The sequence below is a fragment of the Mus pahari genome, chromosome 9 (assembly GCF_900095145.1).
Source record: "Mus pahari chromosome 9, PAHARI_EIJ_v1.1, whole genome shotgun sequence".
NCBI classification, from domain to species: Eukaryota; Metazoa; Chordata; class Mammalia; order Rodentia; family Muridae; genus Mus; species Mus pahari.
Genome location: NC_034598.1, coordinates 88,421,089 through 88,448,288, shown reverse-complemented (window position 1 = coordinate 88,448,288; position 27,200 = coordinate 88,421,089). Strand labels below are relative to the sequence as shown.

The window sequence follows — 27,200 nt, the reverse complement described above, 5'->3', positions numbered from 1 at the left end:
GAGAGGCTCAGCTTTAGGCTGTGGGATGGAGAGGCTCAGCTTTAGGCTGTGGGATGCAGAGAGGCTCAGCTTTAGGCTGTGGGATGCCTAAGGCTGGGCTTTTCTGTGCCACTTGGAAGTGCTTGTCAGGCGGAGCTGAGCTCTGTGATAGTCTTACTTCGGGGCTCTCTTTCTGTGGTTTTAGTTAAGCTGCCTATGGTTAAGTAGTCCAGAAATAGGAAATGGAACAATTTGGAACAAATTCATAAGTTTTAAGTAATGTTTACAGAATATTGTTAAAGCTCCTGTTTTATTATTAGGTATTGATCCCTTATTTTGTGCCTTATTTATAAATTGATCTTTGGTATAGGTATGCACAGACAGGAAAAACAGTGTATATAGGGTTTGATAGTGCCCACAATTTTAGGTTATAAGGGTTCGGGGACATGCCCTGAGGATAAGGGAGGCGGCTTCTGCCTGACTTGAACTCTTTCTGTGACTGTGCATCTGATCAGACTCTCAAGTGACCTGTGTGTCATGACTGTAGTGACCACATGACACATGGCTCTGGAAACAGGTTTTGTTTATTTTTCTTTCTGGCCTATGAAAAATGCTTGATGGCTAAGAGAATGGGTAGCCTTGACTAAGAGAATGGGTGGCCTTGACAATATTTCTGTGACATATGGAATGAATTACACAAGACTTGGTTAGGGAATTAGCATGTATATTTCTACCCTGGTTTTATAGGAGAGAAAACTTAGGCTGAGAGCGAAAGTAACTTTTCATTATAGAGTCGTCTGTGGTATGAAGCCATGTAGCCGTGAAGTCTGACTGACTGAAGGTTAGGCCCTTGTGCTCATTTCCTCCTCTCAGCTCTCCGGGACAAGCCTGAGATCACAGCCTGCACATGTCCATCCAGAGAGTCTCTGAGCTCAGCAGAGAAGTCCCTGGTGCTGGCCTCACTCTGGTGTTCAGCTCTCTGGTCTTTACCTGCCTGGTCCCCTCGAGCTCTGGTGCATTGACACCCTTGTTGGCACCACATTTCAAGGGGTGGGCTGTCAGTTAAACATCCAGATGAGTGTCTTTTCTCACGGCTCAACCCTCAGCACCACAGCCCCAGTCTGGAAAATTCCATGATCTAGAACGTTCCTGTGGTGGTTATTTTCAGAGAAGGTATCCCATTATTAAGAAAACATGTCCTGTGAGGTTGGGTTTAATTTGAGGAAGAGCAGTTACTTGGCGTTAAGTCTGATGAGTTAGGCAGAAGGATAGAAGTTTCTCCTTAGTCGTGAAGTACGTTTAAAATGGTTATGACTGCTGCTGATAGAGCTGGTGATAGACCTTTGCAGGAGGCCATTCAGACCACATACGGACTTAGGGGCAGCAAATTTCTTTAAAGGCCAGAGAGTGGATATTATAGGGTGTGTGGGCTGTGGACTATGTCATAAGCACTCAGTTTTTCTCAGTACAGCCATAGGTACTATGAGCAGAATGGCTTTAGCTGTCCCAGTAAGCCATAGATGCTGAAATACAGATTCTTTGTCATTTTGGTGTGTGATGAAATGATTCTTTTGTTTCTCAGCCCCAGTTTTATAAAGAGCCTCATTTGTCAGCTCACAAGCAGGCAGTGGAATGCGTGCCACCTGGATCTGGCTGACCTGATATGAGCTGCTGGGCTGGCCTGCTTGCAGTATCCTGATCAGACGGGGGAGGGCCGTGTTTTACCCACACAGAGCTGGTTCTATTGAGTGACAGTTATGGAGAGAGAGACGATGAGTGTCTGAGGGCTTGTGGTTAGTCTTCCCATGTTAGCTGCTCAGTGAAATAAGTAATTGTGTAATAATTTAATAATTAAGTAATAATAAATAATATTTCCAGGCACTGGTGGTGCATGCCTTTAATCCTAGCACTTAAGAGGCAGAGGCAGGTGGGTTTCTGTGAGTTTGAGGCCAGCTTGGTGTATAAAATGAGTTCCAGGATAACCAAAACTACCCAGAGAAGCCCTGTCTTAAACCAAAACCAAAACCAAACCAATACCAACATCAACACCAACTGAACAAAAAGTATTGTTGTGACTAATAACTTAGACCCAAGTACTTTAAATAGGCTTGATACTTGAAGCTTGTTTGACAGTGTCCCTTGTAGAGAAGAGATGGCACCCGAGGGTAGATTTTTCTCACATGGGGGACAAGCATATTTGATGCTGGTGACATGGGTTCTGGTGAGGAGATTCCTGATGTGGTGCAGTGATGGAGAAAGCCCTGGAGGGTAGGTGCGAGGGAGCCATAGCCAGGCCCAGGAAGAGCTACCTCAGGACAGGCATAGAGCTGGGTGTCCCTGCCCTGGGAAAGCTGCTCTGCATTTCTCCTGTAGCCTGTGGTCACAGTCTGCTGGGTGCCACCATTGTCCTTGGGTGCCCTCTAACTTCAGGACCAGGGCTTACTGTAAGTTGGTTCAGTGGATAAAAATGCCAAGTGTGGTGTCCTGAGTTCAGTTCTGTGATTCTCAGAAGAGAATCCATCCTGCAGTTTACCTCTGACCTCTCATCTCCTCATGCTAACATATACGTGCCCTCTCCCCAAGTAAATAAAGTCTACAAGAAAAGCAAAATCTTAAGAAAGAAAGTCAGGACTGGTGGTAGAGAAGCAGAGGTGGCTGTCACATGGTCTGCCCCATCTCTGGCAACGCTGACCTGGAGAATGGTCCTTGGACTTGGAGCTTGAACCTGCATCTTCCAGAAGGCTCTTTCCATCTGCAGAGCCTGCACTGGGTTCCCCTGAGGGCTGGAAGTGCAGAGGAGAATTTGCATGGCTTCTGGCAGCTACTTTGAGAAAGAGATTAGTTTTGGCACTTCTCAGGCTTGTCACCACCCTGGAGACTTCCCTCTTGCAGGTGTGGCTCTGTCTCATTCACACCAGGCTGCTGTCAGTCTGTCATAGACCAATGGCTTAAGTACCACCTGCTTCCTGCGGTTCTGGAGACTGGGAAGTCCCCGACTGAGGTGCCATCTGTCACTGTTGGTAGAGAGGATGGAGAATTCTGAGGTCTCCTTTATCAGGCCAGGGATCTCATTGATAAGAGCCTCCCACTCATGTTTCTGCTTAGGAATGTCATAGATATAAGCACCCTATCTCTGATGAGCGAGCTCCTTCCTGCTTATGTGAGGTCCCAGGGGCCTAGTTTATGGTTTAGGATGGAGTGGTGGCCAGAGTTGAGGCTGAAGATTGGGCTGTCCCAGGGTTTTCTGTGGACTGTTCCCATAGTGGCTGCCATCTTTTTGCCTGTTATGTCTTCAGTATCTGGCACAGGGAAGCCTGGTATTCAGTGGGTACTGAATGAATGCATGCAGGCACGCATGCATGCACGCACACGCACGCACACACATCTCTTCCCCTTCCCCCATATTCCATATTTTGCATGTCTAGAAGTTCCTCAAGGTACCCTATGGATTTTATCTCTAGAGTCTGTGGTGTGTAATTTGTTAATGTGAAATGTGGACGCCAGGGCTGTAGAGATGGTTCAGGAGTTAAGAGCACTGGCTGTTCATGCAGAGGTCTCAGGTTGGATTCCTAGCACCCACAGGACATCTCTAATTATAGTTCCTGGGTATCTGATGCCCTCTTCTGGTCACCATAGGCACTACATGCATGTAATAGGCAAGGCATACATGCAGGCAAAACACCCATGCACATATAAAATAAATGTGAACCCTAACTAAAAACATGTCTATAGAACCCCTCTCAAAACTCACAGTGGTGCCAGCTCAGAGCTACAGTAGAGCACAGATAGGATATTTTCAGTGTCAGCTACATCCTGGGTGGTGACATATACCAGGCAAGAAGTCCAAGTCTTGGGCTCAGTCGGGACAGGTTTTGTCTGGTTGACTATTGAGCTGGGCAGCAGGCCTTTGACTGTCACGTGTAAAGCACATGGTCTGTTGTATAGTCTTGTCCTCTTGAGTCCTAAGGTTGCCTGAGGTGGTGAATTGCAGCAGCACCATGTGTCCCCAGCAGTTGTAAGTCCCTGACTCTGGTTGTTTGTGTGCCATATAATGGCTTGTGGGGTGCTGTCCATCAATTTTTTTTCCATCTGCTTTACATTTTGACTCCTGAGAAAGTCACATTTCCCTTCCATTGACGCTAATGTAACATTAAGGGATATAGAAACTAAGACTGTTCTCTCCTGTCTCGAATTAGTTTAAAACATGCTCATTCAGTGTTCGTTTCCAGCTGTCGTGGGCTTAGCTAGAATCTGTGGGTGTACTGTGACACTAGCCACCCCACCTTGCCCACTTGTCAACCACTGCAATCATATTCCAGGAGGAGGGGGAGTAGGTATCATGAAATGTGTATTTAAAAAGAGCAACAATATCAACCAACCAGACCCCCACAGAGCTCCCAGAGACTAAACCACCGACCAAGGAGTACACATGGAAGGGCCCATGGCTCCAGCTGCTTATGTAGCAGAGGACGGCCTTGTCAATGGGAGAAGAGGCCCTTGGTCCTGTGAAGGCTCGATGCCCCAGTGTAGGGTAATTCGAGGGCGGGGAGGTGGGAGTGGGTGAGTGGGTGGGGGAACACCCTCATAGAAGCAGGGGGGAGGTAGGATGGGATGGGGGCTTGGGAGGGGAAACTAGGGAAGGGGATAACATTTGAAATGTAAATAAAGAAAACAGCCAATAAAAAAATACATGTTTGTAATGGGCACATCACATTTCATATGTGTATGTAATATGTTTATATAAAACATTTAATAAGTTTCATGTTTTCATAATTTCATATCTTTCTTGGTTAAGCTACACTTGTCTTAGAGTGGTGTATGTTCGCAAGAGTGTTCACACACCTCCTCATTTGTGTGAGCTCAGAGGATTTCTTTCAGGCAGGAGTTGGTTTTTTCCTTTCAACAGGGATAGAGCTCAGATCTCCAGGCTTGGTGGCAGGCTCCTCTGTCTGCTGAACCCTCACTCCAGCCCGATCCCCAGGCTTGGTGGCAGGCTCCTCTGTCTGCTAAACCCTCACTCCAGCCCGATCCCCAGACTTGGTGGCAGGCTCCTCTGTCTGCTGAACTCTCACTCCAGCCCGATCCCCAGGCTTGGTGGCAGGCTCCTCTGTCTGCTGAACCCTCACTCCAGCCCGATCCCCAGGCTTGGTGGCAGGCTCCTCTGTCTGCTGAACCCTCACTCCAGCCCTAAGCCAGCTGTCTTGTTTGGGTTTCTGTTTCTTCAACAAAACACCATGGCCAAAAAACAAGTTGAGGGGAGGGTTTATTTGGCTTGTACATCCAAGTCACTGTTCATCACCAAAAGAAGTCAGGAGAGGAACTCAAGCAGAGCAGGAACCTGGAGGCAGGAGCTGATGCAGAGGCCATGGAGGGATGCTGCTTCCTGGCTTGCTCCCCCTGGCTTGCTCAGCCTGGTTTCTTATAAAATCCAGGACCAACAGCCCAGGGATGACTCCACCCACCATGAGCTGGGCCCTCTCCCATCCACAACTAATTAAGAAAATGCCTTAGAGCTGGATCTTACGAATGCATTTTTCTCAGTCAAGGTTCCCTCTTTTCAGGTGACTTTAGTTAGTGTGTCAGGTTGACATAAGAGCAGCCCGCACCTGAGGTTTCCAATACTGGACAGCTGGAGCTTCTCTGTGTGTCAAGAAGCCAGGCTTTCACTTGGGAAAGTGGGTACTTCACACAAGTCCCCACCTGTTAGACTTAAGGAGGAGGAAGGATTCCTTCATGAAAAATTGCCCATTAAGTAACTCTTACTGCTACTGAGTGCGTTCGAAAGCAGAGCCCTGGAAACTATTGGCTTATGTCCCTGCAGGTCCACAGAGACGCTGAGTCACAGCTGGTTTTGCAGGAGTGGAAAAAGGAGAGGAAGGAGATGAGGTGAGTCTGTCCTGTTCATCACCTGCCGATACCCATCCTGCCCTTGGTGTGTGCTGTGCATCCAAGGAGACTTCAGGAAACATCGTATTTTAGCTCCCAAGTGTGACCATGACTTCTGAGATCCAGGGTCAGTTCTCTGCTGATGGTGATGTGTGGCGTTTCTTCAAAGCCTGCTGCGATCTCCATCTGTCCTCTGCCTTTGCCACTGAAAGCCTTGTAAAGGTGGCTTTTTAGTGTTTTTCTTCCCGGCCTGACTAGCAGCCAATGGTAGCTGGCTGTTTGGGCAGTGCTGGAGGCTGGCTCTGAACACACAGGGCTCCTGCAGTCTAGTTATGCTCCCTGCTGTTTCAGGAATGTGCCCCCAGCTTTTCTTGGTGAAGAAAGCCTTCCACTTGTCAGAATTCTCATCAGTGTGTCCTTAGGGAGACAGTTGCCCACAGGGAGCTTTCCCATGATGGATGCTCACACTGCCTGTGAACCGAATGTGGTTGGTCCCATGCTCTGTCATAGCCTGAGATTTGGAAACTGGTTGTGTCTGGGGTTCTGGTCCTTGAATGACGGCAGCCAGAGTTGACAAGGGATGTTGAAGGGTTCTGCAGAGTCCAAGCCTGGACTGAGTCTCTTCCTCAGACTGTTGGGCAGCTCAGGCTTATTCTGAACTGATTTGTTTTGCTGTAAAAATGTGGAGTGGAGGAGAGTGGGAAAGGGGGTGATGTGGTTTGACTTCAGGGCCTCTGTCTCTGAAGGCCTGGGGTCTGTCTACAGTGAATGGGTCACCACTTCTAGGGACCTAAAATGCTCATTGAGGAAGCTTCACCTGCCAGCGATTTCCTGTTGGCTTCACATCTCTAACATCGCCATATCTTCTTCTTCTTCTTCTTCTTCTTCTTCTTCTTCTTCTTCTTCTTCTTCTTCTTCTTCTTCTTCTTCTTCTTCTTCTTCTTCTTCTTTAATTAGTAGGAGTGTTTTGCTGCATGAAAGTCTGCATCTCATGCTTGCCTTGTGGCCATGGAGGTCAGAAGAAGACATCAGGTCCCCTGGGTATTATGGACAGTTGTGAGCTGCCATGTGGGTGCTGGGAATTGAACCTGGGTCCTCTGTAAGAGGACATCAGATTCCCTCAGAACTGGAGTTATGGACAGTTGTGGGCTGCCACGTGGGCATTTGTAATCACACCTAGGGCCTCTGTAAGAACAAAAAGTGTTCTTAACCACAGAACCATCTATCCAGCCCCTGGAAGCTTTCGTTTCAATGTCTTAAAGAAATGTTTCAGTGAACGTTTAAATACCATTTATGTTGTTCACCTGCAGCAACCTAGCTGGGGTTTTAACAGCTGTGGTCGTTTGATAGTTGCATCTATCTATTGGTCTTTGATGACAACAGACAACTGCTATTAGTATGTGACTTTTATGCACAGTGTGCAACAAGTTAAGCATTTCCTGTGTTAGTAAGGAATCTAACACCATTCAAATGGTATTAATCCATTTTGCTGGAGTAGTCTGTGTGGAGGATGTTGATAGGAATGCACAGAGGTTTGCCTGCAGAGGGGAAACACTGTGGCTTTGGTGACTGACTGACTGACTGACTGACTGACTGACTGACTGACTGAAGATGCTGCAGGCTAGGCTAGGAGGGAGCGTGCGAAGCATTTGAAGGTCTGTCCTGGGAGGTGGAGATCAACACAATAATTGTAATTCCTCCAGGAGAGAATTCTTTACAGCATTTTATTTCTGTGCCTTGCTTAGTTCTTGGCAACATGGAGAACTCGTTGTCTCAGTAGCTCTGAAGCAGCTCTGCCCACTCAGAATGGCTCACAGTGTGCATTTGCAAGAGCACGTAATTCATGGGGCAGCCTTGAAGTAGCATTTTAGCTGGTACAGAGTTGGGGGTGTAACAGGCTATTTTGAGAGCTGGCTGGACAGATGGTGTTTTGTGCTTTGTTTATTTGTCTTGTAAGACAGGGCCTCATTGCGTAGCCCAGGCTAGCTTCCTGATCGTCTAACCCCCGTCCCCTGGTGTTGAGATTACAGGCATGGGCCTCATATCTCTGTAGCCCAGGCTGGCTGCCTGATTTGACCTCAGGGATTTGTGGGCCCCATACCTGACTCACGGGTTTTTTTCCTGATTGATATTAGGTCTGCCCTTGGCCAATGGCTGCTTTTTCTCTCCAGTAGGTTTTGTTTTAAAGATATTTTTACTCAAGTATTTTTTTCAAAAACAAACAAACAAAAACAAACAAACAAATAACCCTTTAAAACTTTTCTCTGTCGCTTTCTTTTTCCTTCATGAAATTTCAGAGAAATGACCAAAAGTTTCTTCAATGCCCAGTTTGGGAGCTTGTTCCGCACAGACCAGAATCCAACCTACTTCCTGAGGCGGCTGTCGAGATTCGCTGACATCTACATGGCTTCTCTGAGCTGCCTCCTGAACTATGACGTCCACCATACATTCTACCCCAGGAGGACTCCTCTGCAACATGAACTCCCTGCGTGGTCAGACAGCCCGTCTGCCTTCAAAGCCCCTTTGCTGCAGGAGGCTCAGGCCAAGTAATCCTCTGTTTGCCTGAGGAAAAAGCCAGAGGCATTCGTGGCCTCACAGAGGGTCAGGTAGCCTGAGAGTTGCTTCCCAGAGTCAGATGCGCCTTTTGTATTTTTTCTACCTTACTATGAATACTGTCCTGTCCAGGTTGAGACAGGAGCTGGCCGCCTGGGGCCTCCCAGCCCTTCTCCACACAACTGTGAAACACCGATGAGATCTTGTTTATTGTGGAACCAGCAACATCAGGCCCCTTGATGAGTGAGACCTTTTGATGGCTTCTGACAAGTGAGACCTTGATGGCTGCCTGTGTTCCGTAGGTCAAGAGTGGACACTTCTTGATTCTGTGAGACATGTCTTGGTTGTTTACAAGCAGCACTGGGGACCGCAAGGGCATGATGATCTGCAGCGACAACAGAAAGCAGGTTACTGCAGGAGCAGCCCTACCTGTGGCCAGNNCCCCCCCCCCCCATCTCATGGTCCTAGGCTTTCAAAGACATTTTCCCATAGAATCCACGGCCTCTTGGAATGACTTTGTTGAGGGAGAACAAGAAGCATTTGTCACAGTGTCTACCTGCTTTGTCTGCCCCAAAGGGGTAATGGGTGGGCTCCCTCCTCCCTAGGAAAGGTGGGAGAAGACAGCCACTCGCGCTAAAATTGCCTTTCAGCCAGTGTGTTGGACATTATAGAAGACAAGAAAGACTCAGCCTGTGGCCAGTGGCCAGGGCTAGCCTATGGCCAGGGCTAGCCTGCGTGTTAGACATCCAGCATAGACAGCTTGCCATTGGAACAACGCCACATTTCATGCTGAGAGCCAAGCTGGGGACATCTCTTCTGCCCTTCCCCCTCTGGAGGGAAGAATCCTTGATTACATCTGATTGTAGTAGCTTTGAACACTTTTGCTGCTTGGGCACCACAGGAGTGGCTGCTGTTATCGACAGTTCTGTTTAATGGCGTTCTCATTGCAGACACCACGTTCATTGCAAATGCCACGAAAGTGCTCGTGGCCATATTAGCCTCGTCTCACGTGGCCTGACTCATTTTAAGCTTCCGCGCTCATGTGGTGCTGTTGCTGCTGCTGCTATAGCTGCTGCTCCCCCCCCCCCCCGCGCACACACACACACACACACACACACACACACACACACAGGTAGGGTCTTGCTTTGAAGCCTGGCCTGGCCTCGGACTTAATTCTCCTGCCTCAGCCTCCTGAGTGTCGTATTGCAGGCATGCAACTGTATGTGCATGCAGAAGTGTAAAGAAAGGCAGGACCATGACGGAGACTTGTGGCGAGCACTTGCGCTCTGGCATCTTTACCTCAATGAGTAGATCTTAACCAGCTGTTTAGGGGCTGCTTCCTTGGCCTGTTACAGACTGCCTGGCAAGGTGCAGAGGTTAAACGAGCTGTGCAGCATTCACTGTAATGCTGTGTCTTAGCACGGGATCTTTGATGTTGGTAGTATTTAACATTGTTGTCAAGGGGACCCTTCAGCCTCCTTCCCCCCTTGTGTTCTAAACACTGGGGTTCAGTATTCTGCTCCTTTTTAGAATGAGATGGGCATTTTTCTGTTCCTGTGTTCCCGTTCCCCAGTGTTAGCCACGGGGGGGGGGGGGGGGGTTTGGCAGCTGCTCAGTGTCAGGGTCCTAAAAGGATGCATGTTGCCTGGGATGCCCCTAACTTGTGCTTGTAGGAGGAATCTTTGGTCGAATTGTCTGTTCTTCTGGTGTGGACAGTTTCGAGGGTTTATTTACTCAAGATTGAGGTAGCGATGCTTTCTTATGCCTACAGTGGGCAACCTGAGCCTTGGGGGAGGGAGCATCTCCTGGGTTTGAGAAGTGAATTTTATAGCCTATTCCTGTGTACAGGGATCACAGTCCCGAGGTCACCAAGTATGGCAGTACTGGGATCAGCTGGGCTGTCGCACCAGACATGCAGCTGACAGACTGCACACTCAAACCGTGATCTGGCAGCGTGGCTGGCACAGCATCCCTGTAGGAAGAACAGGGCGTTTCCCCTGTGTTACTGTCCTCATCTAGTGCAGCCGGGACAAGTTTTACCTTGTCCCTGGGACTCTTGGCTGGGGGGTCTGACCTGCTACACTATATTGTTCTTTCTAGAGTATTCTTTTTTGTACATGTTGAGGACAGTACAAGGGGAGGTGGGTCTTTTTTCCACCTTTAAAAAAATCAAATTGTAAACTGAACAGTAAAATTATTTTTAATGTCTTTAATTTATAGGGTTTTTTTTTTTTTGACATTGCTTAGACTGATTTCTTAGAATCATGTGAACAATTCAGTCTAAGGGTGGTCCCTGCCAGCGTGACGTCCAGCAAGGTCACGGTGCCAGCAGGGGCCACTGGAGTGGTCCGCACTGCTGGGGGTTTCTCAGAGTTGGTTTTTCAGGGGAGAGCTGGCTTTAAAAATACCTCAGGTTCTGGGTATTTAAAGCTCTTGCTTTTCCTCCTAAGATAGCACACCCTCCCCTTCCCTCCCCTCTTCCTCCCCCCCTCCTTTCTTCACCTTCTCTCCTCCTCCCTCTTTCTTCCCTCTTTCCCCCTCCCATCCTCTCCTCTCCTCCTTTGGCTCTACCCATGCCTGTCTCTGTCGTGTTCCCGCTTCACCATTAGTACACCTGCTGCTGATTTGGTCAGATCGCAGACTAAATTATAGGTTGCTTTGAACCATCAGCCCTCTCGTTTATTGCAATGAGGGAGAAGTGAAAAGCTCTTGTGCCATCTACCTAATATAGCTTTGGGTGAACTAAATGGCTTTCCCCTCCCTTCAGCAAGTGCTAAACACTACAGTTCCACTTTATCCAAATGCTCTCTTGCTGCCAAAAGCCTACTTGGGGGCTCTCGACTAAAATGCTCAAGAGACTACATTTGGCCAGATGCAGGGCTCCTGGGTGGTTCTCTTCAGTTGCTTAGGGAGCCCATCCATTCTTTCCCCTCCTGAGGACATTCTTTTGTTATTTTGGGACAGGGTCTCAGTGTGTAGCTCTGGCTGGTCTAGAAGTTACTATGTAGAGAAGGTTGGCTTCAAACTTATAGAGATCTGCTTGCCTCTGCCCCCACAGAGTGTAGGGATAAGAGGAATGTACCACCGGACCTGGCATGATTTCCTTTCATTGGGTGGGTTTTTTCTCTCTCCCTTATTTTCATGTTATTTATTTATTTGTGTTTTTGGCCTTACTATTTGTGAGCGAGGTTCTTGAGTTCAGCTAACGTTTTAGACCACGGATAGGTTAAGCAAAGGGAAGGAAGAGGAGGGCCCCCTTTCTAATAAGGGAACCATTTGCAGCTTTGCAGGTGGCTCCTGTTGTGGCTTCTGTAGAAATGGATACACTGTGCTATTGGGCTTCGATTCACCAGCCCAGGGTGTGGCTTGCTGCCTCCGGCTTGGATGGCAAGATTCTCTGCTTAGAGCTGGTGCAGCAGCCTTCCACCTTGGGTACAGTTAGTGTAAGGTCTAAGCCAGTGTGCTGAGTCCCCTTAGCTGCCCTGGCTCGGCACAGCCAGCGCTAAGCCGAGATTGCTTCACTGTGTGGATTTAAGCTATGAGTTGTTGCCCCTTTTCATTATTCTGCTGGGCCCAGGACAGAAGGCCAACTCATCCCAGGGGCTGGAGTGTGGCTGGCTGATGGGTTTCTCCGCCTTGCCTCAGATCACATGCCTTTCCTGGGGGTGTTTACTCCATGACTGTTCCCTGTGAAGGGAGGATGGCCTGGTCTCTCCAACACTACTTTGGGCACAGCTCCAGAGCTCCCTCTGGGGCTCCTAAGACCTTCCTGTGCTTGCCTTGCAAAGGATCTTGCCCTCCCGGGTGTCCATCCCAGCAGTGTCCCTCAGAAGGCCTTCCTGCATGAAGCTTTTGTCTCCAGTCTGCTCCTCCAAAAGCGCTCCCGCATTCTCCTGTTAGCGCAGGCTTGAGCTCCATTTCCTCACTGTGTCGTGTCGTGGGATGACTGTGCCTGTGTGGTATCAGGCATGATAAATGCAAAGTAGGTTTACTATTTATTTGGAATGTGAATTTGCTATTTATTCTACGTGTTGATTGTCTATGTTGTGATAATGAACTTAAAGCCAAATAAAAGCTTGAGTTGTATCTCCTGGTATGTGTGTTATGCCTATCCGTTTATGTGTATTTAAGCCAGTTTCAAAAACATGGTTTTCCCCCCAGATTTGAGGCCATTTCTATGAAGATAAATCAAAGGTTAAAAAAAAAAAAATCCTAGGGTTGGGAGTACAGCTCAGTGGTAGAGTGCTTACCCAGCATGCTTGAGGCCCTGAATTCGATTCCCAGCTCTTCCAAAGAGGGAAGTGAGTGGACCCACAAAAGGGGATTGAGAAAGGGAGAAATGTAGGTTGTTTCTGGGCTCTAGGACTAAGTCACAAATAGAAACTTGTGTGAGCTTTGCCTTGGGTGGGTGGTGGCTGGCAGGCATACATGGTATGTGGTGATGTTGGGGGATGGAGTGGGGTACACCATCTTGTTTGCTTGAAACCGTTAACCAGGGGAGCTGGAACATGCTGAGGAAATACAGAATTGAGGAATATTCAGAAAGTTTGCTATTGGGTTTGGATAAGTTTATAAGTATTGAATGCCTTACCTTTGCGTATTTTAAGTGTGTGTGTATAGACTTGGCATGGCACCGTGCCCTCGCTGTGCTGAACAGACCCTCATTCATGTCTCCTGTGAGTGTCGTGTTTCCCAGTGTTTCTATTTGTGTTGGGATGATGGATGCCACAGAGCCTCTAGCTAATCTGTCCTAGGGGATGGGGTTCCTGGAAATGTGCCATTGTTCCTTCGTGGTGTGATGTCCCTCTCTGGTGAACTGTGGTAACTTCTCTGCAAACCTATGATGTAATGGGGTGAAGAGATTTGGAGTATACAGGCAAAAGAGGGGGAACCTGAGGTCCGTTCAACCCGGGCTTTCACCCGTGCCTGCCCCATGGCGACTCCATCCCGCTGACACTGTGCCCTCTGAGGTGGGTGGGTTGGAGGGTGCGTGGGTGTTACAGAAACTTGCTGAGTTGTGAGCAAGTATCCACAGCGAGGAAGGACCAGAAGTTGACGGTACGTTGAAATCTTTATCCCAAATACACAGATTCGAGTTTGCAGGCCCTGGGTGTGGGGGAGACAGCACTCAGTTCTGTCCCAGTCCTAGCAAGTCCTGCCACCCGAGGCTACTCAGTCTCTCTGGATCTCTGCTGCTTATCTGCAAGAGTCACTAGACTGGTGGTTTTTATTCCCTTCCCAATTCTCCATTCTCAAGATTTTTAAATTGTATTTATTTATTTATTTAAGCCTGGGTATGACAGCTGAAGCACATGATCCCAGCATGCTGGGGCTCAAACAGGGAGTCTAGACTTTAAGGCTTAGCCTGGGCTATGTAGGAAGGACAGGGAAGGAGGTAGAGAGGGTGAGGGAAGAGCAGCATGGCATGGCCAGATAACACTTCATTTTCTAATGTACACTGTTGCACATAGCAACACAGCATCTTTCAGGGGTGTGTTGCATAGATATACCACAGCTCAGTCACATAGCAACACAGCATCTTTCAGGGGTGTGTTGCATGGATACACCACAGCTCAGTCACATAGCAACACAGCATCTTTCAGGGGTGTGTTGCATGGATACATCACAGCTCCTTCATACCAGATGATGGACACTAGTGTTCTACCTTTTGACTGTTATGAACAATGTCACCATGAGTACATGTGAGCCTACGGGTGTTCGGTCTTCTTGGGTACGCACCTATGAGAGATAGTCCTGGGTTCTGTGGCAATCCACTGGGCTGTCTGAGGAGCTGAGGCTTTCCCACAGTACCTCCACTGGACATTTCCCACCAGCAAGGCCTGAGAGTTCTGGCTCCTCACACCCTCAGCAAGGCTTGTCTTCTGATGGACCATTTGACCAGTGCTCTAGTGGGTGTGGAGTCTCATTTGTATAAAGTAAATGCAAGGAAGCAAAATCAAATAACTGATAGGATGAATGTTGGCCAATCAGAAGGGCTATAATTAACCTTGGTAAGTATATTTTGCTTTCCTCCTCCTCCTCCTCCTCCTCCTCCTCCTCTTCTTCTTCTTCTTCTTCTTCTTCTTCTTCTTCTTCTTCTTCTTCTTCTTCTTCTTCTTCTTCTTCTTCTTCTTCTTCTTCTTCTTNTCCTCTTCTTCTTCTTCTTCTTCTTCTTCTTCTTCTTCTTCTTCTTCTTCTTCTTCTTCTTCTTCTTCTTCTTCTTCTTCTTCTTCTTCTTGTCTTTTGTTTTTGTTTTTGTTTTTGTTTTTTGTTTTTTTGAGACAGAGTTTCTCTGTGTAGCCCTGGCTGTCCTGGAACTCACTCAGTAGACCAGACTGGCCTTGAACTCAGAAATCTGCCTGCCTCTGTCTCCCAAGTGCTGGGATTAAAGGGGTGTGCCACCACTGCCCAGCGTATTTTGTTTTCATAGTTTGACACCTTCTAGGTACACAGTGACTTTTTCTGTTCTCAAAACATTTATTGAGCGCACCCGTGTGGCAGGCACTTCTGGGTACTGGAATACAGAACATATGGGGTGAAGCCCTGCCTTTGGCACTTACAGTCAATAGGAGATCCACAGGGTCACAGCTCCCCACAGATAGGGCAGAACAGACTAAGCACCATCTGGAACGTGCAGAGAGCCACAGTGGAGGCCCAGAGGAGGCAGAGGTCCCTTACCCATGGTGACAACCCCGGACTAGCCAGAAGGGTGAGGTATGGCTTCTGAGTGTTATCATACTTTAAAACAAATGATCCAAATGACAGCTGGAGCTGGGGAGTCACCGAGCAACTGTGATGGCTCAGGGCTCCCGTGGCTGTGGCTGTTGGCTGGCTTCTCACGTCAGGACCTCAGTGCCCCCAGAGGGTCACTGTTCTCCAGCTCCTGTTCTCCAGAGTGCTGGAAGAAAGAGGGCGGTGATGCTAGGGTTAGGAACGCCCCTCCTGCATCCTTCCAGGGGACACTGCTCTGCTCTGGGGCCTCACTGAGCTTTTGTTCATGGTGCTGCTTCATGCAGGGGGTGTGTGGGCCTAAAGCACGCTTTGTCTCGGGAGCCTTCCCTCAGGCTGCTGCCTCATGTGGGAGCTGGTGGTAGGGCTGGGTGCTGGTTAGGGCTGCTTATGCTGGGCCCATGCATACTTGAAGCTTTGCTGCTTGAAGTTGCCTGTGTGCTTCTCAATATTGCTTCCCTGTCTCTCTCGGTACTATAGGAATACTTACGTCCCAAGGAAGGTGTGAGGGTTAGCCATTTAACATTTAACCCCTGGTGATTAATAGAGTTATAGACACACCTTCATATTGAAAATACTGAAGCATGATGACTGCGAGCCTTTGAGATGCTGAACTCAGGACGCCCTACTTCCTGCCACAGAGCCTTATTAAGCGTCCACTGTCATTAGCTCTGACAAGCAGCATTGGTTAGCAGAGGTTTCGGTTTGTTTGGGATGTACAGAGACGGGCAGGTATAAAAGGATGTACAGAGACGGGCAGGTATAAAAGGATGTACAGAGACGGGCAGGTATAAAAGGATGTACAGANGGTATAAAAGGATGTACAGAGACGGGCAGGTATAAAAGGATGTACAGAGACGGGCAGGTATAAAAGGATGTACAGAGACGGGCAGGTATAAAAGGCAGACATGTAGCCTGTTGGTATCCTGGGCTCAGGAGTCCTGGTACTGAAGCCTTTGTGCCACTGAATTGAACAGAATCCTGCCTCTAGAAATGCTGTCCCTTTGTCTTGGGTGACTCTGTCATGCTTAAAGCTGAAGGTGCCTTTAAGGCAAAATATGGGAAGGTATGGAGGTTAAGTTGTGACGCGTTTATTTGTCAACCTACTGTGAAGGTAATTCAGTTGGCTACCACACATACGAATCCCCACAGGGTTTGGATTCGGGGTTTGCAGCTATTACAGTAAAGCATCTTAAAGTGTTTTGCAAGAAAGCTTTGTAGTGTTTTAGTGACAACCTGTAAAAATTCAACTACACAGCTAGCTATGGTGACACACGCCTCTCATCCTAGCACTTGAGAGATAGGAGGTGACTCTGCGTTCTGGAAAGCCTGCCCTGTTTAGCCTGTCAAGGCTGCCTGGCAGGACTTTGTCTTGATTAGTAAATAAATACGATATGTATTTGATTTAATGGAATTTTCAGAGTCATTTTTAAAAAAACTGAACTATACCATGATTTGTAAGAGAAATATGTGTCCTAAACACCACACTGACAGCAGCCATCTGGCTTTGGTTACTGCCGCAGAAGGACTGTTAGTCCATATAAGCCAAGACTCCAATGTTGCCTCGGCTGAAACAAAACAGCCAGCCTGGGTGGTGTACTGGTCAGACAAGGACACCCAGTACACTGCTTGTTAAGGTTCTTTGTGGTTATGTAGGGGAAAATGCCCTTCCCTAGTTTCTCAGCCCAGAACTTACAAAAATGACAGGCATCACCTTTCCCATTCAATGTGAATGGGGTGCACCAACTCAGTACATGAATGGTTCTTTGGAAGACTAGATCCAAGCAGCGCCTGTTAAAGATCTCCCCAAGCAAAGGCAACTGCCCAAGCAAGAAGTGGCTCTGCCAGGCAGAGTGGCTGAGGGCAGAGCTAAGGGAACGGCTTTCTGCAGGCTTACTTCTGCGAGCAGCACTCCTCCCCGACCCCCATCTGGTGGAGGCGAGGCAGCCTCTGGTTTGAGGCTTCTGCCATCCACCCGAAAAGATGGGCATTCTGAACAGAAAAGTGGGTTCTTGGCTTGCTGTCGGAGACATTCTAGAGGGGCGCACTCCCCACGGTGCAGCTCACTGATCTCTGCCATTCTGTACCCCAGAGGAGCCCTGGCCTAGAGTGAAGTGCAAACTCACAGTAAAGGGGTCACAGGAGGGCTCGGGGGGTGCCGGCGTTGAGGTCTCATACAAAGGGTTTGCGATACTCTCAGGCTGCTGCTTGCCAAAGGCCAGGGCATCGATGTCATCTTCTGACTGTTCAGAAAGAGAATGACAAGGGTTGAGAGGCAGCAAGACTGTCCCCGTCCCTGAGTCGTTCTTCTCAGGAGCCTTCTCTCAGCAACACTGTTGAGATGACTGACTTGGGAGAGAAGGCACTGGGCCCATGTGACAGCTTATATATCTGACCAGGTGTCTCTCTCAAACTGGCCTATAGGAAATTTCTACACCCCAGAAGTGTTCCCATGGCCTATGGTGCCAATTCTCTTACCGTAAGCATTGTTGAGCCTCTTGTTACCCTGGAGTTGTGTGGACATTCCTGAACTTAGAAAGGTTATATATGATATACATACTTGTTTTCCATATTCAAACATGATGGTTTGAATGTTCTCACCCACGTAGGTCTTGAAATTTAGTCCCCATTTGAGCTATTTAGGAGGGCAGAAACTTGTTTGTGCTGTGGTATCTGCAGAACCTTTGGTTGAGGTCAAGGTGTACAGTGGGTGAAGCATGAGCCAGTGGGATTGTGACTCTGAGCCAGGACTTGGTGCTGTCACCCTAGTTCATTCTCTGCACTGTGTGGGGGAATTTGGACAGTTTCCCCTGTAGCATGACAGCCCATACTGGGGGTGGCCACACAGTCTCGGATCACCCAGCTTTCAGATCTGTGAGCTGAACAGGCCTCTAGGCGGTACGTGGTCTAGTTGTGGTGGTTTGGTTATAGCAATAGATATTTTTGACATTGCCTCTGGGCTTATAAATAGGCAAGCTATCTCCTGGAAGGCGTGGGCTGCTGCCTGAGGGCGCTGCACAGCATCCTCTGAGTGTGGAAAGGAGACCAGTGAAGAGTACAGAGTCCACAAGGAAGGATGCTTGGCTGCTGCACGTCTGGAGATGTCTCTTGCAAAGGCTCTGGGTTAAAGACTGGACCCCACCCCTGGCATTCTTGAGAGTCTGTGGGACCTTTAGGAGGTGGGGCCTAGTGGGACAAAGTTTGGTATCTGAGGGTTGTACCCATGAAGGGGACTTGGGAACCCTGGCCCCATCTTCTTCCTTTCTCTTTGCTCCCCAGCCACCATGAAGTACTCGGCCATGTGTTCCTGCCACAATGTGCTACCTTGCCACAGATTCAAAGGCCAAGTTACCAAGTGACCATGTCTCCAAATGACCATGGATTAGAACCATGAGCTGACCTTTTCTTCCACTTAGTTTCATTACGGTATTATGTTACCATGGTAACAGAAAAGTGACTGACACATGGGCCACCCAATGGTCAGCTCTGAAGCTTGCTGATGATGTGAAGCAGACCCTGCACTGAGAATGAAATGAGATTTGCTGGCTAGAGAGTGAAGCTGTGCGGGCGTTTGACCCTGATCCCCAACTCTCAGGACCAGTCTCAACTCCTGTGCCCACTAAGGTGGGCACCTATCTAGGGACTCCCCTCAGGAGGCAAGAGCACGGGTGGGGTGGTTATTCTCATTGCTACAACCAAACACTAGCTCCAGGGGAAGGACACCTCTGAGCTAGCCTAGCTCCTGGAGCTGGCTGTCGGGGTGTGCCTGATGTGTGTTCCTCCAGAACCCGCTGTGTGGACTGACTGTGGGAGGCACAGCCTGTAAGGGCTGAGGGGCTGCCTCCTGTGTGCTGCATCACTCTTTTCCAGGTGTGAGTCACAGTGGCTGGCTTGGTGATGAATGAGGCTGTCCCTGGGCCTTGCTGCTTCTGCGCTTCTCTAGTTAACATTTTAGCTTTCTGCTGTGAGCTGGGTTGGCATGAGACCCTTGTCGGAAGCTGTTATTCCAGCCCCTGGTCTTGGGCTTCCCAGTCTCTAGAGCCACAAGTCAATGAACCCAGGCTCTGTCAATCACTCAGTCTTGGACATCTGGTCTTGTGCCTATGTGTGTACATGTATATGGATGCCAGAGGACCTCAGGTATGTGTGTATGTATATATGTATGTATGTATACACACACACACACACACACACACACACGTACACACACCTTGATCCTGCTGCATCCGCCTGCAGAGCACTGGGGCACAGGTGTGTGCTACCTTCACATGCACAGAAACACATGAAAGGCAACCCCACCATCCCCTTCCCATTCCCCCCCACCCCGTACCTCAAAACGCTGGAAGCCAGTTGTCCTCTGGTTTAGCCGGAAGTAGGAGTAGGCAGCTAGAGCAATTGCACCAGTGACCAGAACGACAGTGCAGAAGATGCCTGTTCCCAGGCCAGAGTGGGCAGCCGTCTGCACAGAGAAAGGACTCAGTTCTTAAACTGGAGACTTCCCCAGAGAGGATGTCTGAGTTTACCCTCGCTTGACCAGGCAACATGGAGTGACTCAAAAAACAATGTCAAATGCACACAGTTCTAGGCCTCTTCACTGCTGGGGTCTAGTATAACAACCTGAAGAAATACAGATACCATTTTTTTCCCATTTTTCATATGGGGAAACTGAGGCAGAGAGGATAAATACTTGTCCAATTTGTAGCTTTCTAGAAATATAATAGGCTTTAAAGCCAGTCTTATTTGGAGCTTCTTTGCACACCCGCCATGCTATGGAACTTTCTATGTGCTCCTGGGAGAGTGTTAGGATACTAAGGATAACCATAGCCAGCCTTTCTGGAACATGCAGGCTGTGCCAGCAACTGCTTTAAGGACTCAGTGTTTCTCCATGCAGCCTCCCCAGGACGGGGAAGTGCTGTGAACCCCTCAGCACACACTGTGTAGCTGAGGAAACTGGGCTTCAGGGACACTGGGAGAAGTCAGAGTTTAGCACTTCTCACTCCCCTCCCGCTGGTCCCCTGACTCTTCTTTCCCTTCTGATCGGCAAACTAGCTGGTGGGCTTCTGGGGAGTGACTTGGGGGTTTTCCGGCTCGTGGACTTCTGGGGAGTACATGTTTGACTTGGGGGTTTCCCTGGCTCCTTACCAGGAGCCCCCCACCCCGCCCAGCACTCACTGCGGCCGTGGGAGGGGCTTTCAAAGGTTCCGAAATGATATGGAGAAGCCCATTGGAGGCAATGATGTCCCACTGCAGAATGGCTCTTCCATCCACAAACCTGGTCTCCTGGGGAACCGGAGGAGAGGGCATGAGATCCGCAGCCTCTTTCCCCTTGCCCCACACAGGCAGGTTTTCCACTTGGCTTCTCGATCTAAAAGCCTAACCTCTCCTGTGTACTGTCAAACACCCATTGGCTTTGTGCCACCAAACAAGCTGACCAGAGGGCTGCAGAGACCTTTGGGCTTATTGTTCCAACCCGTATGTGACAGATGAGCTACCAGAAGGAAAATGGCCCGTCCAAGAGTGCCTGAGCAATAAGTGGTAAACCTGGAGGGTCTGGGCCGCACTAGACCTCTAGAGTGGTGGCAAACAATATGTAAGCTCTAACTTGTTGTGTAGGTGTCACTGAGGCCATGTCCCACCTGTGGAGTGACAGTCACATTCTAACAGACTTCAGGTGGCTTGGATGTGCACAGAGGTTGAATGGGGGCTCCTTTAAAGCACTGCCACTTAGGACTCATCCTGTCAAGCCCAGTGTTTCCACATTACAAACTCTGACTGGACCTCTGACAGCCTATGGATTAGAGTTCACAGTCACTGTGGTCCTCAACACCACCACCATCACTACCACCACCACCATCATTAACATTTCCACCCTCGTCCCTATTTATCAGATGAGCTCCGAGAAGCTGGGTAGACTAAGTCCTTACAGCTCACAAGAGGCAGAGGTTCACTCCCCGGTCATCTGACTTGGAAGCTCAAGTGTTAATACTTGAGACAGAATAACAAACTGACTGAAACAAAGGTAGAGAACAAAGCATCTTCAAAATAGTTTCTTTTCTCTGGCTGGGTGATGGTGGCCCATGCCTTTTATCCCAGCACTCAGGAGGCAGAGGCAGACAGATTTCTGAGGGTTTGAGGCCAGCCTGGTCTATAGAGTGACTTCTGGGACAGGCAGGGCTATACAGAGAAACCCTGTCTCAAAAAACCAAAGCAAATCAAAGCAAAGCAGTTTCATACCCAAGACTTATTACTCAGATCCCGAGACCAGCCTGTTCCCAAGGCTCTGGGGTGACCTGTGAGTATATGATGTCACAGCCACAGTTTGCATTAATACCACCCTGGCCTGCGGATTTAAAGCCGAGGTTCACATTATAATAGTTGGCATCAGTCACGTGTCTACTCATGCCCAGTGTTGCATGTATTTTTTTTTTTTTTTTTTTAGGTCTCTCAATAAAACCCAGAGAACTTTTCATACTTGGTGGAGCTGGTCCTGGCTGGAGGTGATGAGCAGTTGGCTTCCCAGCCTAGTCTTCAGAACGGTACCATTGACAAGGTCATCATAAAAGGAGACGTTGACATTAGTGAGGTGGTGCTCGATGTCCCGCCCAGACAGGCTCTAAGAGAGACAAAGCACACGAACAGCCTTAGGTCTGAGCAGGGTCTGTTGGACATAATGAGGTCTTCTTGGGTGTTTGGGGTCGTTCCCAAGGCTCATAGAGGAAGCGAGTTTCCTGGAGGTGTCTATCGTGCGTACCAAGCAGGCAGAGGCATCTCTTTTCAGCCTTGTGATTGGGTAGTACCTGGTGCTCACAGCCTGCTGGTCAGCCTCCAGGGTGAGCTGGGCGAGTCCTCTTTGGACCACTCATGCGGAAGGTTGGCGTGTCAGACTCATGGCACCAGGGGCCCCCATGCTTCTTTCCTCCCTGGATCCTCCTTGCCTCTGGCCCCTTATCTCCTTCCCTGACTTTGGACCCAGCCTTGTGAGCTGTTGGTTGGTGACTCATTGGCAAATGTGAACAGAGGACCGAGCAGTACTCGGCCCTCTGGCTCCTTGCCATGGCCCGGTTAGGCTGCTTGGTTGTGAGAACCCTGCAGGACAGAGCCATCAACAGGCCAGCCGGGACCACTGACAGTGCGGAGACCAGAAGCAGCAGCTGCACATCAGATGCATGCTGGATAACTGTCAACCGCTGTATCAGGGCAGGGACTGTTGTTTGTCTGCTCCTTTTCCTTCCTAAGTGCGGGGATGACAGGCCTGTTCCCTTATGCCTGGGGGAGTGATTTGCACCCTGCTATGGTGACAGATAACACTACTGGCTTAAGTGTAGGCACCAGGAATCCCACTCACCTTATTTTCCGGTAGCCCACTGTTCTGTGGCACAAACAGGGTGCCACTGATGGACAGGTCAGTCAGCTGTTTCAAAAACGCCCGGCCTTGGGCTGAGCTCCTGGAAAAAGCCAGCACCTCCTGGGGAACAGAAGAAAGTGTCAGATGGGCCACCGTGGTGTGGGAGCTGGGGTGGCTGGAGAAGCTGGAGAAGCCTCTGAGAATACCCTTTTGCTAGGCTAAAGTCTGACTTCCTTTGTACTTCCTCACACTGGCCTTGGCAGAGTCGCGGGATGACGGACATCCTAGTGAGTCCTAAGATGCTCTGGGTACTGCTCCGCTGCACACTGTCTGAGACAGTGCCTGTGCCTGCCATGGGTGACTGCTCCATCTTACAGAGCAGCAGCTGCTCCATGCTGAGTGTAAACCCAGAGGCAGGGTGGTTCTGCATCTCATGGATGCACAAAGACACCGCCATCGGTCTAGCAGGAGCCATGATGCACAGGCTGATAAACAACTCATTCATACACGTGAAAAGGAACCGCCTATGTACTTATGATACATCCTCCTGATGTAGACACAGCCTCCTCACCCATAAAGGAAGAGACATCTAACACTGGTCCTCACTGATCTGTCATCCAGCCATCTGGTACAGTGCATGCATCTCATGATTGATGGGCAGAGAATGCCAGGCTGTTCCAGGTCTTCAGCTCAGCATAGTCCTTCTTGCTTACTGAGGTCCATTCAGTTACAGTTCAGCCAGACTTGCCCAACCCTGAGCCTTACCTGCCTTGAGCCTCCAGGCTGCCTTTAGTCTCTGTCGTTGGGTTCTTTTAATATCTAAGCATTTGGGGTGACTGGGCACTGAGTCAGTCCTCTGCCTTCCATGATGCCTCTTTGAGCTTTATGGCCTCTTTGGTAGCCAATCTGTCATGTGCATGTGTGTGTATTAGTGTGTGAAGTATAATAGATGGACCAAGAGTTAGTATTGGTGGCAGAATAAAAGAACCTATGGTTGACAGTGGTCATATTATCAAGACCATAAATGACTACATGGTAAATTACAGCCAATAAAATAGACACAGCTTGTGAATTTACTGTTAATAAATTCTGATTCTGTGGATGGACAAAAATGTATCCATTTGCTTCTGATATGATATGCTATTGATATAAGAAATAGCCGTGCTATTTGTTTATTTGGTCAGTTTCTTAAACCATTTTGGATGCAAACACAGGCAGTACCTGCATTGCATTGATGAATCCAGAAGTTTCCACATGCTTACAGTGTCAAAACACCAACGTGTTTAAAGACCACAACCATCCCAGGAGGCTACCACCATCAGAACCTCCACTTTATAGATGAGAACAGAGGCAGACAGGGTACATACTGTCAGGAAGTTCGTGAGCGAGGGGAAGGACATGAGGACTTGCAGCAGGTTCCCATTGCACGAGAAGCCATTGCCCACGTAGCCTGCCTTGCAGGTGCAGTTCACATCTGGAAGGAAAGGCACAGGGGCCACGCCCAGTAAGGTGAGGTTTGGGCCACCCTGCTCACTCTTGGGAATCAGCTGTCCAGGCAGACAGCCTGCAGGGGATGGGGCAATGACCTTTCATCCGGTAACAGAAGACATCCCACATTTCACTCTTGTTGGTCCTGGTTCCGTAGTCTACAATCCCAACAACGTTTCCCCCACATTTCTGAGAGGCATAGATGGTGGGGTAGGCAACCCGCCCGCTCTCCAGCCAGCCAGCTGAGCAGAGGTGATACTTGGCCTGCAGAGACAGGGGCATGGCTGGATTAGTAGTAACATCTTCTTTGCTGTGGAGTCATTTGGTTAGTTCTGATCCCTACCCAGACTGCACACTCTATGGGGCCTACACTAGAACCTGGAACATAGTAGGTCACTAAATTTCTGTCCATCAAGCTGTTGGATGAATGACCATGTTATTTCCTTGCTCTTTGTGTCCAGGCCTTTCATGCTTCTCTTTTGAGTAGGGATTTACTTCCAGCCATTTATCCCAGGGCAAATGCTTATGAATAAAACAAAACTGATTGATGACAGAATTCTAATTCATCATCACCATCACCTTCACTCCTGTGTGGCTATAATTTTAAAATCTCTATCAGATAATAAAGATGATTGATGATAATATTTGTCCCAGGAACTATAATCAACTACAAAATTCCTAGTGCCAGGCATGGGATCCCACTATTGATCAGTGGGGTCCAGGAGACCCCCAAACAAGCTTTTGTGATTGCTCTTGCTTGTTTTCCAGAACCTGAGGGTAATAGCCTATTGTTGAAGACACTTATTTGGACATAAGACTTGGAAGAATCAAACTAGAACTGATGTGGGGACCTCCTTCCTGAGAGAACCAGCTCTCTCTCTCTCTCTCTCTCTCTCTCTCTCTCTCTCTCTCTCTCTCTCAAAGATTTATTTATTTATTTTATGCATATGAGTACACCACCATTGCTCTCTTCAAACACACCAGAAGAGACCAGACCCCATTACAATGGTTGTGAGCTACCATGTGGTTGCTGGGAATTGAACTCAGGGCCTCTGGAGGAGCAGTCGGTGCTCTTAATCACTGAGCCATCTCTTCAACCCGAGAACCAGCTCTTATAGCATGGAAGGAGCTGTGTGCAAGCTGCCAATGGGTTAAAGCAATCAGTGGTCCTACCCAGATAAAAAGTTTGCAAACCACCACAATTAGTGTGACAAGATATCAGAGAAACTCTGTCTCGAAAACCCCCCCCCCCAAAAAAAAAAAAAAAAAAGATATTTCCAAAGGTGTGAGGATGGTACGTTTATCTTGGAGGTAACCAGGAGCTGTCTTATTGGGCTTTTGGCCTGCTCAATAGGAAATTCACTGACTGGTGCTGCAAGCCTAGCCTACTTGTGACTGCTGAGGCCATGGACACCAGAGGAGAACCCACTATAGTCACTGTCTAACTGTAGTCTAAATACTTATCATTATACATATTGGTAAGCATAGTTCTCACCCCTCATTAAGACACTTCACTTTACAGCATATGGAGACTATTACAGAGATCAATAACTGATCCAAAACTGCAATCATGTGACATGTATCAGTTGATACATCTACAACCCAGCTCATATACCTAAGACTTAGCAGAAGAGGGGCAGAAAGACTGTAAGATTGGAGAGAAAAGTGTCTCTGTATATGCTAGGGAACCTGCATCCATGACCTCACAACAATATGGTTGCCTGAACAAGACCTGCATGATCACACTGGTTGTCATGACAACATGAATGAGGGACATCTCATAAGGCCCAGATGAAGAGTTTCATCCCTAGATGAAGAGCTACAGGCAGTTAATGGCTGTGGAGAGAGGGAGAATTATTTTTCTCTAGGTATAAGTTATCCCTGATAAAGTTTCCCAAACCCATGCGGTCAGCTCATATAATACTCATGTGAGCAACATTAAATGGACTCAGCAGGGTGTATGTGTGTGTGTGTGCAAAACAGTAACTGAAGAAGTCATGAATTTGAAAAGGAGTTTTGAGGACATTGGAAGAATTGGTGGCAGGGAGGAAGGGCAGAAATGATGTAAATATGGTACTTATATCTGAAATTCTCAAAAAGTTATTTTAAAAGAAGATGACTGAGGCAAGACAAAGTAAGTTGCACAAAGTCATTGAGCAAGCACCCAGGAAATCTAGACACACCCAGTGTATCCCAATCTCTCAGTGATAGAATGTGGAGTGCCTTCAACATGCCACCCTACCATTAGCCCTGCACACACACTGGGACATACACAGGTTTCAGTGGTTTCAATCACTTGATGAGATTCAACCCCCCTTAGAAGCGAGATCCCTGCAATGGAAGCTTTGTTCCTTTGGAAGGACCAGCATGCAGCCTCTTGTTGCTGCCTTTTCCAAGTGGGCGGGGCGTCTGGTTCCAGAGGCTTTGAGAGCCATTCCTCCACGCCAGGCTGGAATGCTGACTCAAGGACTGCCTTTTACCAGTGCCCTAGAGCTCTGACTGTTTTGTGACTTCAGAGAGGCCCTCCCAGGCTGTGGTTCTTGCCTTGCTGGCTTCCCCTATGATATCTGCACTTCACTCTGCCTCCAGGATGCGCCACCTCTGGATGAGGATGGATATTTCATTTAACCTTTCTGAGCCCCAGTTTCCCTATGAGTCAAACAAAAGGAGTGACATCTATCTCCAGGGATGTGGGAAGGATGACAACATGACCCTCTACACAGTATTGGGCACATGGCCGGTGTCTGACTTTGGATATGATGAACTCTTTGCATTGTACAAGTCGGGGATTTTCTCCAGCTTTAGAGGCGGCTGACTGCACACCCTCCCTGTCTGCTCTGCCTGAGGCTTCTGCTTAATTGGGAACCTACCTTCTGGGCATAGGAGAGCTGGTTGTAGGTGGCTATGGATGCAGCTTCCTTGGCGCAGGCCTCTTTGGCTTTGTCAAATGTCAGTTTGTACTGGCCCAGTGGGGAGCGTAGATGGAATACGCCAACAGTAGTGTCTAGAAGAAGAGAGAGATCATGAAGTCAGCTGGCAAACACCGAAGTGGATGCTCACAGCCAGCTATTGGATGGAACACAGGGTCCCCAATGGAGGAGCTAGAGAAAGTACCCAAGGAGCTGAAGAGGGCTGCAACCCTGTAGGTGGAACAACAATATGAATTAACCAGTACCCCCTGAGCTCGTGTCTCTAGCTGCATATGTAGCAGATGGCCTAA

The 27,200-nt window shown here is 48.6% G+C and overlaps 2 protein-coding genes and 1 long non-coding RNA gene across 3 annotated transcripts in view; 2 read left to right on the top strand and 1 right to left on the bottom strand.

Moving 5' to 3' along the window:
• Positions 1-12,504, top strand: part of Nt5dc3 (5'-nucleotidase domain containing 3) — a 56,319-nt gene extending 43,815 nt beyond the window's left edge. Inside the window, exons 13-14 of the mRNA XM_021205258.2 lie at positions 5,801-5,865; positions 8,163-12,504. Of these exons, the coding sequence (XP_021060917.1) occupies positions 5,801-5,865; positions 8,163-8,415 (318 nt within the window). The 3' untranslated portion in view covers positions 8,416-12,504. The remainder of the gene's footprint in view (positions 1-5,800; positions 5,866-8,162) is intronic.
• Positions 12,505-13,246: 742 nt separating this feature from the next.
• The window catches only part of LOC110326179, a 35,766-nt gene continuing 21,812 nt past the window's right edge, over positions 13,247-27,200 (top strand). The window contains exon 1 of the long non-coding RNA XR_002380775.1: positions 13,247-13,476. This is a non-coding gene — a long non-coding RNA (uncharacterized LOC110326179). The remainder of the gene's footprint in view (positions 13,477-27,200) is intronic.
• The window catches only part of Stab2 (stabilin 2), a 175,870-nt gene continuing 163,436 nt past the window's right edge, over positions 14,767-27,200 (bottom strand). The window contains exons 61-69 of the mRNA XM_021204348.2: positions 26,851-26,984; positions 24,079-24,244; positions 23,860-23,966; positions 22,493-22,612; positions 21,620-21,760; positions 20,320-20,427; positions 19,478-19,606; positions 17,274-17,390; positions 14,767-15,316 (exon numbers count right to left, since the gene is read on the bottom strand). Coding sequence (XP_021060007.1) covers positions 15,260-15,316; positions 17,274-17,390; positions 19,478-19,606; positions 20,320-20,427; positions 21,620-21,760; positions 22,493-22,612; positions 23,860-23,966; positions 24,079-24,244; positions 26,851-26,984 — 1,079 coding nt within the window. The 3' untranslated portion in view covers positions 14,767-15,259. The remainder of the gene's footprint in view (positions 15,317-17,273; positions 17,391-19,477; positions 19,607-20,319; positions 20,428-21,619; positions 21,761-22,492; positions 22,613-23,859; positions 23,967-24,078; positions 24,245-26,850; positions 26,985-27,200) is intronic.